Raw genomic sequence first — 13,762 nt, forward strand, 5'->3', positions numbered from 1 at the left:
CAACCCCAGATACTTTGTCCTCGGCCAAAATGCTGCTAATCCATTGCCAATGTGTTTTTTTTTATAAAACCCCATTTATTTTAAACTTTTTGCTCCTATCCCTTGACTTCTCCTCAGTTGTCACCTCCTGTGCCCATGAGGGAGGGCAGTCTGGAGGTGTCCCCAGGCAGCAGTGTCCCCCCTTCAGGATGCTCTGACTTGCCTGTCCTGGGTTGAGGTGATCCCAGAGGCTGAGCACAAAGCCCAGCCTTGGAACCTGGGCTGCCCCAACTCTGCTGGGCAGTTTCAGGGCTGGCTGAGATGCTGGAGCCAGAGCCCCTGGGGTGGGTGTCAGCTCAGAGGGCTCAGTTCCTGCAAGGATCAGGCTGTTACACTGAGGTGTCTGACACCAGGCACTGCTTGATTTGATAGGACAAACCTGCTGCCATGTTTGCTTTATCTCAGAATTAATAGTGCTTCTGCTCGTGTGGCTGGAGCCATCCATTTCTGGGATGTGTAATCAGGTTATTTCAGCTGATCATCTGTTTTGCTGTCCCCACACTCCACCACCACCCTGCCCCACAGTGTTTGGAAATCACATTTTATGCTTAAAATATTTATCTTGTTCTAGTCAGTCTGTGATTTCGTTACCTGTGTGTTCCCAGCGTGCCTGAGCCAGTGCACTTGATTTCTGCTGTTCCTCTCCCTTTCCCACCTGTGCTGGGGTGATGGAGGTGCAGTGGGGAGGTCTCTGTGGCCCTGTGCTGTTCTGTCCTGCTGGCTGCAGGGGGACAGAGTCCAGGTCACCCTGGGGAGCCAGAAAGATCCATGGCACCCACTGCACCCTGTGTCCTTGCAGCTGGGCACAGAGGGAATGGAGCTGTGTCCTGAAGGGAAAATTCAGCCCCCAGGCACAGCATGAGTCCATTCCCACAGGGGCTGTCTCTGGAAAGGGATCTCCAGCTGTGGGAATTAAGGAAAGGAGCCCTCAGTGAGTGGAAGTGCCCAGAGGAGGAGCTGGGGCACCTGTTGGTCCTGCTGCAGTGGGAGCCTGGCTCCCCCTGACCAGTGCAGCTCCAGTGCTGCCCTGCCCTCCCTGATTTCAGACTGGGGGCCTGGCTGAGATTAGTGATGGATCCACACTGAAGGCCAGATCCTTCATTATCCACTCGAGCTGCTCTTGCACCCTGCACGTCCCTGCTTGCTGCCGTGGCACCGTGTTAAATAATGAAGGGCTAAACAAGGCAATTGCAGCCAGGAGAGCAGAGCTGCTGGGTGGGCAGTCAGAATCCCCCAGTTCCAAAGGCTGCAGGGCCCATCCCTGCAGGAACAGGGGCATAATTAACCCATCAAATGATCAGACACACAGATCAGCTCCATCAGCACCACTGCCCAGCGATCTGTGGGGCCGGGGCAGGTCTGCCCTGTGTCTTCTGTCCAGTGCCCACATGGACTGAACCACAGCAACTGGGCTGCTCTGGAAGGGTTTTTCTACCTGTTTCCAGAAGCCCTTGCTCAAGGTCACCTTCTGCAGCTGCTGTTCATGGGCAGGGGAGGGAATCAGGAACGAACGCTCCAGACAGCCCAAAGGAGGAGCGGGGAGCGACTCCCTCCAAAGCTATTAAGGAAGTTGGTCTTTTTCATTAATCACAGCCTCCCCAAGGAGCCTGCAGCAGCCAGGGTCTAAAGGTGCCCAGGCAGCCGCTTCTGTGATGATTTGGTTGATTGGAGCAAAATTAAAGTGTCCTGAAAGGATTTTTTTGACTGGGAGAGTGCGGGCAGGCTGAGCCTTCAGCCAGGACGGCTGGGGGGAGAGCAGGAGCTTTAATCAGCCTCTCCTAAAGAGTGCAGCAGGTTCAGTTCCCCTGATCTCCCTTGGGTGCTCATGAACAGCCCTGTGTGCCCCCCTCTGTGCTGAGTGGGAGCAGTTTGGTGGCCAGGAAACCCAAAACTCTCTGTGCCTGGAGCCTGATGCTGGCACCCGGCCCTGTCTGCACCCAGGGGTGTCTGGGTGTCACAGCACTGCCCCAGAGCTTCCTGCACTCTGTCCAGGCCTGTGCTGAGGACTTGTAAAGGAGAGAGCAGCAGAGGAGCAGCACTGAGATGGTTTCTGTCTCCCTCCGATCTGAGGCTGCTCTCTGGGACACTGCAGTCACCACAGACCCAGCCCAGGAGGTGACCCAGCCCTGGGGCTTGCAGCACTCCTTTCTCCTGGTGTGCAATGTTAAAATGGGGCTGCTTTTAGCTTGCCAACCCCTCCAGAGATGGAAGCCCTCAGCCCCCAGCTGACAGGCTGGAGGATGTGTGGCAGGAGCAGGGACTGGGAAGGTCTCTGGCAGGGCTCTGTGTCCCTGCACACGCTCTGTCTAGGTAGGCTGAGCTCATGCATAAAAGAAGCTTGTGCCCTTCAAAGAAAGTCATTCCTTTTTCCACCAGACACTGTTCAGTGAAGTAGCAGCTGCAGCTCAGAGCAGCATTTGGAGACAACAGCTTCCTTGCATTTTCTGGAGCATTGGAGCTCATTTTGCACGGGTCCCCTGGCTCCTGTGTGCTCAGCCTTCCCACATCTTGACCATGAGCTTTTGTCCACCCCATTAGCAAATTTTAAAATGAAAAGACATTTCCACAGCCTGGACTGGAGCAGTTCCATGCTTCCATGGACAGGAGAGTCTTGCTTTGAGGGGATTAATCCAGTGAAAACTTGGATTTTTGGTTTTACTTACAAGGGATTGGTCACTCCCCAGAGCTACCAAGGAAATCATCTTGTCAGTGCCCAGTACAGGAGGAGGCTGGCACCAGTGGGAATGTTGGGCAGGTCAGCATGGCCATGGTTTGGCCTGATGGAGCACCCACGTGGGTGTGGTGTTAAACACCATTGATATTCAGCCAGGCAATGTCCCCACTGGGACCAGGCTTCGAGTCATTAGAGCAGAGCTGGGCACTGCAGCAGTAAATGAAGAGGAAAATTGAAGTAATGTTGTATTATAAATTTATGATTTCATCTGCCTGACTTTGAGAGCACTGAGTGCTGGCAGTGCCAGCAGAGCCCTGGGCAGCTTGGCTGCTGCTGTGGCCACCAGGACTGCCCTGGGGCCAGGGCAGGAGCAGAGGAGGTGACATCCAAACACTGGGGGCAGCTGCCAGCCCCCACCCTGCTGGGTACCACCCCTGTCCCTGTGCCCTGCCAGCTGTGAGCTGACAGATCTGCTCCACAACCATCTGAATCAGAGAATTCCTCCTTGCCAAGGAGAGAGGGGCTGTGGTTGGACACACAGAGCGATTTTTCAGTGGTGTTAATGGCACTACTTACTTAGCAAACAATCCATTTATCAATAGTGCTGTTAAAAAAAAAAAAAAAAAAAGGAGAGGAAAAAAGGTTTGTAAAGCTTAACTCTGAAAGATCTGATTTAATGACAGAGGTGATTAATTTCTAAGGGAATCCAGCTGTTGAGCTGTGGAAGGAGGGCTGAGCAGTGTGTGCTGTCCAGGCACTGGGGCTGCCTTTGCCTGGCACTGCTTAATCCCATCATCAGAATTCACCCAAGCATTTTTATCTTCCAGTTTTGGATCATGATTAATAGAACTCTGCATGTATGTATAAATCTGATCAGAAATGGAGGGACTTGCTGCAGCAGGAAAGCAGCTGAGTGATGGATGAGTGTGTTAAAGGAGGAATAAAAGCAGAGAGAGGAGCCCCCCAGAAGAGCCATTTGGCTGCTGAGCCTGTTCTCAGGCTCCAGCCCAGCTGCTGCCAGGATTCCCACTGACTTCAGACTGCAGGAGGAAACTTCTCCTGGTGCTTTCTTGGTTTGGAGAGGCCTGGGCTGATGCTGAGGCTCAGTGGGGATGTTCTGTAGTGTTTAGTGCACTGGAATTGCACAGGGTGGTGTTTTTAAGAAAACTGAGCAAGGAAATGCTGAGGATCAGTGTGAGGTTAGAATTTTGGGAAACCCCAAGTGTACAGGACACCTTGGGCCATTGGCCATCGGGGCAGAGCAAATGGCCACTGTGGGAGCAGAGAGAATGGCTGTGGGGAAATGCAAACAGGGTGTCACAGGGTGTGAGCCCAGCCCAGCCAGGGTCAGGGGGACATCAGCAGAGCTGTCACTTTGTGCCTTCACTCGGGTGCTTCTATTCACAAACTTCTATTCACAAAAAGTTTTTCTCCTAATAACCCTCCCAGAGCTGCCCGAGGTCGCCTGCTCAGCCTCAGAAGGGGCTTCAGAAGCACCTCCTGCAGCTTCCTTTGACTTTCCTGAAAAATTAAAAAGCTCTTTGACTCCCTGGCTCGGTCTGCTGCTGCCTCCAACTCTTTGATGTGTTAACTGTTGTCCTTCACACTCCCGGGATAAAGAATTACTACTACCTTAATCTCCAACTGTCAATAGCTCTGAAGCAAAGTACATTCATTGTAAGCTCTCCAAATGTCAGAGCAAACCCGTGTTATGTGTTTAGCCTTAGCATTTGGCATTTACTCTTCCAGCTAACAAGTATGCACAGTCCTTGGGCTGCAGACACCAAAGTGCATGTTAATTACCAGAGTGACAGGGCTCAGAGCTCGAGGTGTTTCTGCTCAGGGTAATGATGAAACCTCTCTGCAGTTTGGCATGAGCAGAATAAATCCGGATTTTTTAATCCCTTCCGTAAAATTAGGTCTCACCCACCCTCCCTGTCATTGTGTGTTAAAAAACAAACAGGAAAAAAACTTCAAAACAACTCTTCATTAATCCTCAAACTTCTCTGTCTCTCTTTTTTTTTTTACATTTCTGTGATCAAGGTTACCCGAATTTTGTTGCCACATACGGCCGAGGATATCCTGGATTTGCCCCAAGTTACAGTTACCAGTTCCCAGGTACGTACATTCCACCTGCAGATTTGCTTTATTTCCCCTCTTTCCTTCTTTTGTTTGTTTTTTTGGGGTTTTTTTCCTTTCTTTTTTTAAAGTCCATAGCTGCAAGCTGAGACAGGCAAGTCTGCAGGGAGCATCTCACACAACAGCAAAATTTTATTTTTTTTTAACTGTTTTAAAGCAGACTTCTATAGCAACATTATTTTCAGCACATTTTTTTCTTAATGTATAAATTGGTACTGGTTATTTGAAAACAAACTTCTTAAATTAAAAAAAAAAAATCATGGAAGCAAGAGAGATGACTGGAGAGCTGTTACCCTCCCTTTGATGGGTTTTTCCTTCTGTAGATTCTGTAGAGCTCCACACAGGCACACACAGTCACACAGGGACCTTCCCTGCTGGCCTGTGGTAAGTGAACCTTCCCTGGAGGAGAGCAGAGTCACCTGGGTGTGTGTCCTGCTGGGCTCTGGGGTTCCCATTTTGGGGATCCCAGCTCTGGGGGATCCCATCTTTGGGGGTTCCAAATTTTGGGGCTCCCAGCTCTGGGGTTCCCTTCTTTGGGGGTTCCCAGCTCTGGGGGTTTCCATCTCTGGGGTTCTCATCTCTGAGGGTTCTCATCTCTGGGGGTTCCCATCTCTGGGGGATCCCCTCTTTGGGGCATCCCAGCTCTGGGGGATCCCAGCTCTGGGGGATCCCCTCTTTGGGGCATCCCAGCTCTGGGGTTCCCCTCTCGGGGTTCCCCCAGGAGCAGCTCAGCTGTGAGTGGGTTCTGGGGTCGGCGTCGCTTCGGTTCCCCTCCTGTGCTGGGATGGGCTGGGGGGGCTCAGGGGGTCAGGGAGCCCCAGAGCAGAGTGCTTGGGCTGGAAGGGACCTTCAGAGCTGCAGCCCCTGCAGTGAGCAGCACAGATCCTCAGGGCAGCTGCTGAGAGCCCATCCAGCCTGGCCTTGGGCACTTGCAGCACATCCCACAGTGGCACTGGCAGCTCACAGGACACGGAGTTCCCTTCACTGGGCTCTCCCAAGCACTGGCTTTGCTCTCCTGGGGCTGAAGCCCCACCATGTGAGGGGACTCCTGGGTGTCTCACAGCCTCATCACAAGGGTCTGTGCCCCTCAGGGGTGACAGGGACACCCAGGGAGCCCCTGCAGCAAATCCAGCACCTCTCAGGGAGGTTCTCTGGGATGGGTGAGGATGTGGACAGTGCCTGGCTGCCCCTGCAGCACTGGGGCAAACAGAGCCTTCTGTCCAGCCCTGGGTCATTAGGATGAGGCCCTGCTTTAGAAAAACACAGATTGTGTCACTGTAGGGTGAGCAGTGTCCTTGTGATGGGGTTTGTGTGCAGCTGTTTTTGCAGGACTGGCAGCACTGTGAGGGTTTGTTTATCTGAATTCACAAATGCAGGGCTCTTCTGAGAGCTGAGCACCTCTTCCCACCTGTGGTACATTCTCCCACCTGGACCAGCCAGGTGTGAAACAAGAGGGGTGTGAGGCAGACAGCAGAGCTGCTGGGGTGGCACAGTGCTGCCCCAGACCCAGGTGACACCAGCTCTGCTTCTGCTGGGGCCAGGAGCTGGAGGTGGTGTTTGTGTGCTGGCTCTGCCTCCTCACAGCTGATTCATACCAAGGCATTGAAGGACAGACACCTTTGATGGGTTTGATGCTAGAAATCAGCAGAGCTTAGATGAGGTTAATTATAAACATGTCTAAAGTGAAGTGTGTTTGCTCACTGACAGCAAAGGCACCCTTGACTCGACCCCTCCTTAGATGTGTTTTTGTTAAGGGCCTGTTTTCATCAAAGCAGGACTTCAGTTACTGCCTGGTTATTTTCAGTCTCCTGCAGAGATGGAATATGGGAAAAGAAATCCAGGTGGATTGTCCCCAGCAGAAAGCTGTGGGTCAGTGTGGGCCCAGGGGAGGCAGGCAGCACCAGGAGATGCTCAGGTCCTGTCTCACCTTGTTGAGTTCCCCTGCCCCAGAGCTCTGCCCTGCTTCCCTCCTGCTCAGCTCAGTTACTCCTCAGCAGCAATCAGAAGCTTGGCAGAGTTGTTGGGAGTTTCTCAGGTGGTTTTGGGGCTCTGGTGTCCAGAGTCACAGAGGGACACAGGAGGGTCCTGGCTGGAGCTGTGCTGTGAGGAAGGGTCCAGCAGCAGGGTGGGTCCCTGTGCTGGAGCAGGTATTTGGGGCAGAGTCCAGTGCCACAGAGCAGAGCTTGGCAGCAGGGAGCCTCTCAGGAGCAGGGCAGGAGAAGCTGTCAGGTTTACAGTGTCAGTGTTGGTTTGGAGAAGTTCCTGACTGTTGTGCAGGAGCATCCTGGGTCTGAGAGCCTCCTCTCCTCCCTGGGCCCAGGGGTGCTGCAGAGGCACAGAGCAGTGCTCAGTGTCCCTGGGGCTGCTCCCAGGAGTGTGCAGTGCCTGGCACAGCCAGCCCAGCCCTGCAGCCCTGGCACAGCCCTGCCCTGCAGCCCTGGCACAGTCAGTCCTGCCCTGCAGCCCTGGCACAGCACAGCCAGTCCTGCAGCCCTGGCACAGCACAGCCCTGCAGCCCTGGCACAGCCCTGCCCTGCAGCCCTGGCACAGCACAGTCAGTCCTGCCCTGCTCAGCCCTGGCACAGCCCTGCCCTGCAGCCCTGGCACAGTCAGCCCTGCCCTGCAGCCCTGGCACAGACAGCCCTGCCCTGCACCCCTGGCACAGCACAGTCAGTCCTGCAGCCCTGGCACAGTCAGCACAGCCCTGCAGCCCTGGCACAGCACAGCCAGTCCTGCAGCCCTGGCACAGTCAGTCCTGCCCTGCTCAGCCCTGGCACAGCCCTGCCCTGCAGCCCTGGCACAGTCAGCCCTGCCCTGCAGCCCTGGCACAGCACAGTCAGCCCTGCCCTGCAGCCCTGGCACAGCCCTGCCCTGCTCAGCCCTGGCACAGCCAGCCCTGCCCTGCAGCCCTGGCACAGTCAGCACAGCCCTGCAGCCCTGGCACAGCACAGCCAGTCCTGCAGCCCTGGCACAGCACAGCCAGTCCTGCAGCCCTGGCACAGCACAGTCAGCCCTGCAGCCCTGGCACAGCCAGTCCTGCCCTGCAGCCCTGGCACAGCACAGTCAGCCCTGCCCTGCAGCCCTGGCACAGCACAGACAGCCCTGCCCTGCAGCCCTGGCACAGTCAGTCCTGCCCTGCTCAGCCCTGGCACAGCACAGCCCTGCCCTGCAGCCCTGGCACAGCCCAGCCCTGCAGCCCTGGCACAGCACAGCCCAGCCCTGCAGCCCTGGCACAGCACAGCCAGCCCTGCCCTGCAGCCCTGGCACAGCCAGCCCTGCCCTGCTCAGCCCTGGGCAGGGGGCTGGGCTGGGGTCACCCAGGGGCTGGCACAGCCACTGTCCCTGCTCAGCCTGTGCTGCCCAGTTACTGTCTCAGTAAATCAGAGCCAGAAAAGGGAATTCCCTTCTGATTGAACTGCTGGTTCTGATTGTCCTGCTGCCTTTTCCTGTTGTCCCACTGAGGTACAGATGCCTGAGCCACCTGTTGCATCCCCTTCCCTGTCTGTCCCTGGGGCTGTCCCATGGCCTGTCCCTCAGCCTCTCCCACATCTCTGTTCCCTGTGGCATGGGACAGCAGGACCCAACCCTCTGGCAGCTGCTCTGTCTCCTCCCATCCCATTATTCCTCCCAGCCCTTCCTCATGCAGTACATTGCCTCTTTTTTTTATTTTAATTGCAATCACTCCCTTTCTGTGTCTCTTTTTTTTTTTTTTTTTTTTTTTTTTTTTTATTTCTGGGACTTATCTTTTCAGTTTAATCTATTAATTTCTGTTCTTATTTCACTTTGCAGACTATTTGCCGATTTCACAAGACATAATTTTTATCAACTAGTTCTTAAAGATGCATAACAAATTAATCTGGGTTTACTACAGTGCTAATGAGAGAGAGACAGAGAAAGCCTGGGTGGTCCATGTTTAATATCAATGTCCACTGAAAAAATTGCTGCTCTTACTGGCTGGTTTGATTGACTGGACTTTTTATTTTATTTTTATTTTTTTAAAAGCTCCATATCCTCACTGCTTTGAGTTTGCTTTTTATTTTATTTTTTTATTTTTTTTCCCCTCTGCTTTGTTATGAGTTTTTAATGCCCACTTGGAATGTAACTCACAGGGATGGGGTCAGGGGGTTCTGAAGGCATGACTTCTCACAAACTTTTAGGAATCATTTTATCAGCAAAGTGAGGAGGACAGTTGGCTTGATTTGGTGTCACAAACAGCCCCAGAGAGAGTGACTGGCACTTTTCAACATGCAGAGGGCACAAATCCCCTGCAGGGATGGGCACCTGTGTCCCTGGCACCTTGGGGCCAGCTGTGTCCCCCTGGTGTCACAGCCCCACACGTGCCCTGTCCCTGCCCAGCAGTTCCTGCCCCTCTCCAGAGCCAGGGGGGCTTGGAGCAGCCTGGGCAGTGAGGAGTGTCCTGCCCTGTCCCTGCCCTGTCCCTGCCCTGCCAGGGTGCCACTGGATGAGCTTTAAGGTCCCTTCCAACCCAAACCATTCTGGGTTTCTCTGATTCTTTGATCCCAGCTCTGCTGGTCCTGCACGCTCCCTGCAGCTGCTTCTCCTTCCAAACTTTGCTTGCAGATCACAGGCAAATTTCCTAAATTCTGGCCAAGCTTTCCCTGCTTAAGCTGCATCCCCCTGCACCTGTTCATCTCCACCCAGGAGGCAGGAGAGCTGCAACCCTCCCCCATTGGCTTTAACCAGACTCTGCATTCTGGGTAGAAAACTCCCATTCTGTTCAAACCCTGCTCTTCTGGAAGTGTTGCTCCTGTTTGACAAGTTTGTGAGAAGTTCACATTGCATGCTTACAGTAGAACTGTAATGCATTTTAATGTTTGTTAATCCACTTGTTTAAAATGTCAGTGTCAAAGGCTCTACAATCCATGGCTGTGCTGTTCATTTCATTAAAGATGCTTGATGTAATACTTGGGTAGTTTTCTTTTGACTTTTCTGCAGGCAATAGCTTTTTTTAATCTGTATGGCTTCTTATTATTTTGTTTGGGTTTTTTTGCTATGAATTGCTTTGCTTTTGTGAACTTGTCTTAGTGTGCATGATTTGCAAACATTTCAGCTATTGTGAATTTTCTCATTTTTTGTAAATAGTCCATCTGTGCTTTTCTTTTTTTTTTCTTTTTTTTTTTTTCTTTTTTCTTTTTTTTTATGACTTTTTTCCTGTAAGTAACTGAGGTAGAAAATAATAATAAATTGTTTACAACGGATCTGCTGTGTTGCTGCTCTCTTAGCTTGCAATTTTAATATTTTGGTTTGGATGCCCCAAATAACCAGTACCAATGACTGAGTTGAATAAAAGAATAAAGCAACCATCACTCAGAGTGTGTGACCCACTGTGTGAAGAACCTGCAGAGGAGCAGTTACATGTCAGGTGTGTTTACAGCAAAAATTACACCCCAAAAAAATACAAAATGCACTCATAGCTGGGGGGAGAGGAAATTGCAGCATCCCACTGGTCCTCCAGCACTGTGTGGGATGTTCCTGCACTGTCTTGATCCCAGTTCTGTTTTCTCCCATCATCACCTGAGTGTTTGGGGATTGTCAAAGTTTCATAGAAGTCTTCAGGTTAGAAATTTAAATTGTTTATTTTAATTAAGGGTTTGTTTGCTTGTATGTTTGTTAAAGCTTATTAAAACCTTTGTATATGGTGAGAGGTGAGAAAAACAAATATTTTCACAAACTTTGCAGAGCTCAGGGAAATGTATTTGCTTATTAATGCTGGTGCTGCAAAGGCCACGAGCTCAGCCTTGGGTCACACTCCTGCAGTGCCTGGGGCAGTGGAAATGCAACCCAAGGTGATTCAAAGTCTCAGACTGATGGGTTTGTTACTATGAGAGCATTTAAACCAACTTTCTGTCGAGTTTAACTGAGTTTCTTTCCTGATGCTGTCCTGTGCACAGCTCTGTGTGGGGCTTGCTAGGAGGTAACAACTGGAAAACGGGAATTTTGCAGGTGAGGAGAAGGAGCTGGTGCCAAAGATAAAGGGAATCATTATATTATGCTGAAAGTGTCTTTGTCTTGAGAGGAGGAGGAGAGGGAAGGAGGTTCCTGTGTCTGGGGTTTAGGATACCCCAGTGCAAGTACAGGTTTCCCCTTGGATAATAACTGGGAGTGCAGTGGGGATGGAAAGGGTGTGGCTGCAGCACCCAAAAAGCCAAACATCCCCTGAGTCCATGGGCAGTGGTGTAAAACACCCAGCCTGGCCCCACAGCACATTCCCCTGCCCTGCAGCACCCAAATTCCTACTCTGCTGAGGCAAAGTGACTTTAAAGTGCTGCCTGCACATGTACCAGAGGGAGTGATGGAGCCTGTATTAGCACAGACATTAATCCAGACATTAATCCAGGGGTCAGCTCTGTCAAACACTCTCCAGGCACTGTTACACAAGTGCAGGGCTTGTGGGACACTCACTGATGGGAGCAAAGTTTGTCTGGTCGTGGTACTGGAAGGATCAAAAGGAGCTCTCAGAAAAGGAGGAGCTGGTGGCAGCTGCAAAACAGGAGGAGGAAATGTAGAGCCTATTTTAAATTGTTCAGTTGGTTAAGCCTTGTAACAGCAAGGAGCAAAGCTGGAGATTTTTCTCACCCCTTTGTCTAACCCTTCCTTAACTGCTTCAGTCTGCTCTGCTCTGCATGCCTTGAACACATCACTGCATCTGCATGCATCACTGCTTTACAGAGTGCATCTGGGGACTCTTGGGACCACCTGAGTTACCTCTTCCACCTCTCCATGTCAGCCTGAAAACAAAGACTTCAGACTGGACCTGGTTTAAAAATTCAGCTTTTGGGTGTTCTTTTGGCTGTTCCCATTGCAGGAGCATCCCTGGAGGGAGGAGCAGCTGGAACTGCAGACAGCAAACTGAGAAATTAATATAGCAGAGCCCATAAATCTCCTGCCAGAAGGCTCTCCTTCAAGTTCTGCCTAGATGATTGTGTTTTGATGCAGGAATAAATGGTCTCTGGAGCTGTTCTCTGAGCCCAAGCAGAGCTGAAGCACCTTTGCCTTTTAGGCACAGTTTTTCTGAGAAAAGCTGTGTTTTTTTGATGTTGCAGAGAATTGTGTAAAAGGCCTTTTTCATCTTCTATTTCCCTCTACCCCTGAAAGTAATCTAGTTAGATTTTAGGTGAGATTTTCCAGGGAGAAGCTGTTGGTCTGTTGATGGTCTGGCTCCCAGCATGTCCATGGAGCCTCTCAAGGTGAGGAGTGGAGCTTTCCCTAAATACCATGCCTGGCTGAGGCTCAAAACTGCCTTCATTAGATTTTTCTCCACTTATAACTTGAATAACTGAGAAATAAGAACATCTTGAACATTCAGCTTGAACACTGATTGTCCTGTTCTCAGCTGCTCACTGATCTGTGCCTGGTGTTTAAAACTCGAGGTTCATTGCCCTGAAAATGAGTGATCCTGAAGGGGCAGAGAGGAGAGGAAAGGAGGAAGGATGCAAACCTGCTGGTGCCTGTAGAGATCTTTGTGTTTTGGGTGGTGCTGCAGCTCCAGAGCAGTGGTTTCAGCTGGGAACAGGCCACAGCTGCAGTGACCAGGAGGGTTAATGAGAGCAATTATTCACAGGAGTAAAGAGGCATGACACAAACACTGGTGTGAGCAGGAAAACATGGATAACCTGCAGGAGGAGGAGGAACCTGCTCTGAGGAATTCTCCATCCTGAGCCAGCCAGAGCACGGTGGCTCCCCTGCCTTGTGCCTTGTAGAGACAATTTTTAACTAAAGCTCTTAAAAAACTTGGGGCTGGGGTTGCAAAGAGCTGGACAAGATCAGTCTCCTTATAGCAGAGAATCACTCAAATGTGATGTTTTAGTAGCAGGGTTTCCATTGGGCCACTGAGGAGCTCCCACATCCTGCCCTGCCCAGCAGCACTGATGGGAGTTGCTGAGCAATCCTTGAGATCCTGGGCTCAGCACCCCAGTCCTGTCCTTGACCTCTTTCCTGGCATGGGCTGTGGAATGCCCCTGGGGCACTGGGAAGGTCCCTGGGTGCCAGTGGTGGCTGTGCTGGGTGAGCTGCCCACGAGGGCTGGAGAGCTCCCACCTCTGATATCCTGTGATAAACTGCCTTTCCTTTATGAAGTTGCCTCTTTGTGCTGAGTTTTTCCAGCTTCAGCCTCCAGACACAAATTCTTTTTATGCCTTTGTTCATCATCAAGGGCCTGTCTTTAAATAACACTTGCCCAGATAAGTTTAGATCATTCATAAAAACGGAGACAAGCAGCTTAACCAAATAGCTCATTTTCTTTACCATCAGAGCAGCAGAAATGAGGCTTGAAGCAAATCAGTGCCACGTAGCTGAACTCCAAATTGGTGCCTTAATGTGGTTCCTTCCATCTACCTGCCCTTGTTCAGCCAGCAGCAGGTGACTGAAATGCAGAAATTGAGAGCTGTGAGGCAGCATGGGGCCATGAGCTCCTTGGTGCTTCACTTGTTGATTAAAAATCCCTGCTAAATGTTTGGCTTTGGCCTTTCAAATGAGTTGTAGCCAGTCCAAAGGAGTCTTTTCATATCCAGCAAGGGATGGAGCACCTCCCCTGCAAGGAAAGGCTGAGAGGATTTGACTTATTCATCCTGGAGAGGAGAAGGCTTCAGGGCAGCCTACAGAAAAAATGGAGAGAGATTTTTACCGAGGGCCTGGAGGGACAGGACAAGGAGGGATGGCTGCAGACTGCCAGAGGGAGGGTCAGGTTGGATGCTGGATACTGATAACCTAAATCAGCTGCCAGCTTTTGCTTCTTGGTTTCTGGGGTTTTTTTAAAGAAATATTTTTTTTAGAACAAACTGTTTGCCTTTGAGAAGTTTCCCAGTTTTCAGCAGAGTGAAATAACTGCAAGAGGGTTATTGCACTTGAAATGCCACTGAATGATAATTTGGAGACAAACAAGGCTTTGTC

General features: G+C 51.2%; 1 protein-coding gene across 10 annotated transcripts in view; it reads left to right on the forward strand.

Moving 5' to 3' along the window:
• Nucleotides 1-13,762, forward strand: part of MSI2 (musashi RNA binding protein 2) — a 201,763-nt gene that overhangs the window by 157,136 nt on the left and 30,865 nt on the right. For 9 of the 10 annotated variants that reach the window (XM_056506669.1, XM_056506672.1, XM_056506670.1 and 6 more), the window contains exon 10: nt 4,757-4,831. In XM_056506669.1, the coding sequence (XP_056362644.1) occupies nt 4,757-4,831 (75 nt within the window). Of the gene's footprint in view, nt 1-4,756; nt 4,832-8,641; nt 9,190-13,762 lie in introns of those variants that run through there. The other variant, XM_056506678.1, reaches the window with a different exon arrangement.

This window comes from Oenanthe melanoleuca, chromosome 19, assembly GCF_029582105.1.
Source record: "Oenanthe melanoleuca isolate GR-GAL-2019-014 chromosome 19, OMel1.0, whole genome shotgun sequence".
In the NCBI taxonomy this organism is placed as follows: Eukaryota; Metazoa; Chordata; class Aves; order Passeriformes; family Muscicapidae; genus Oenanthe; species Oenanthe melanoleuca.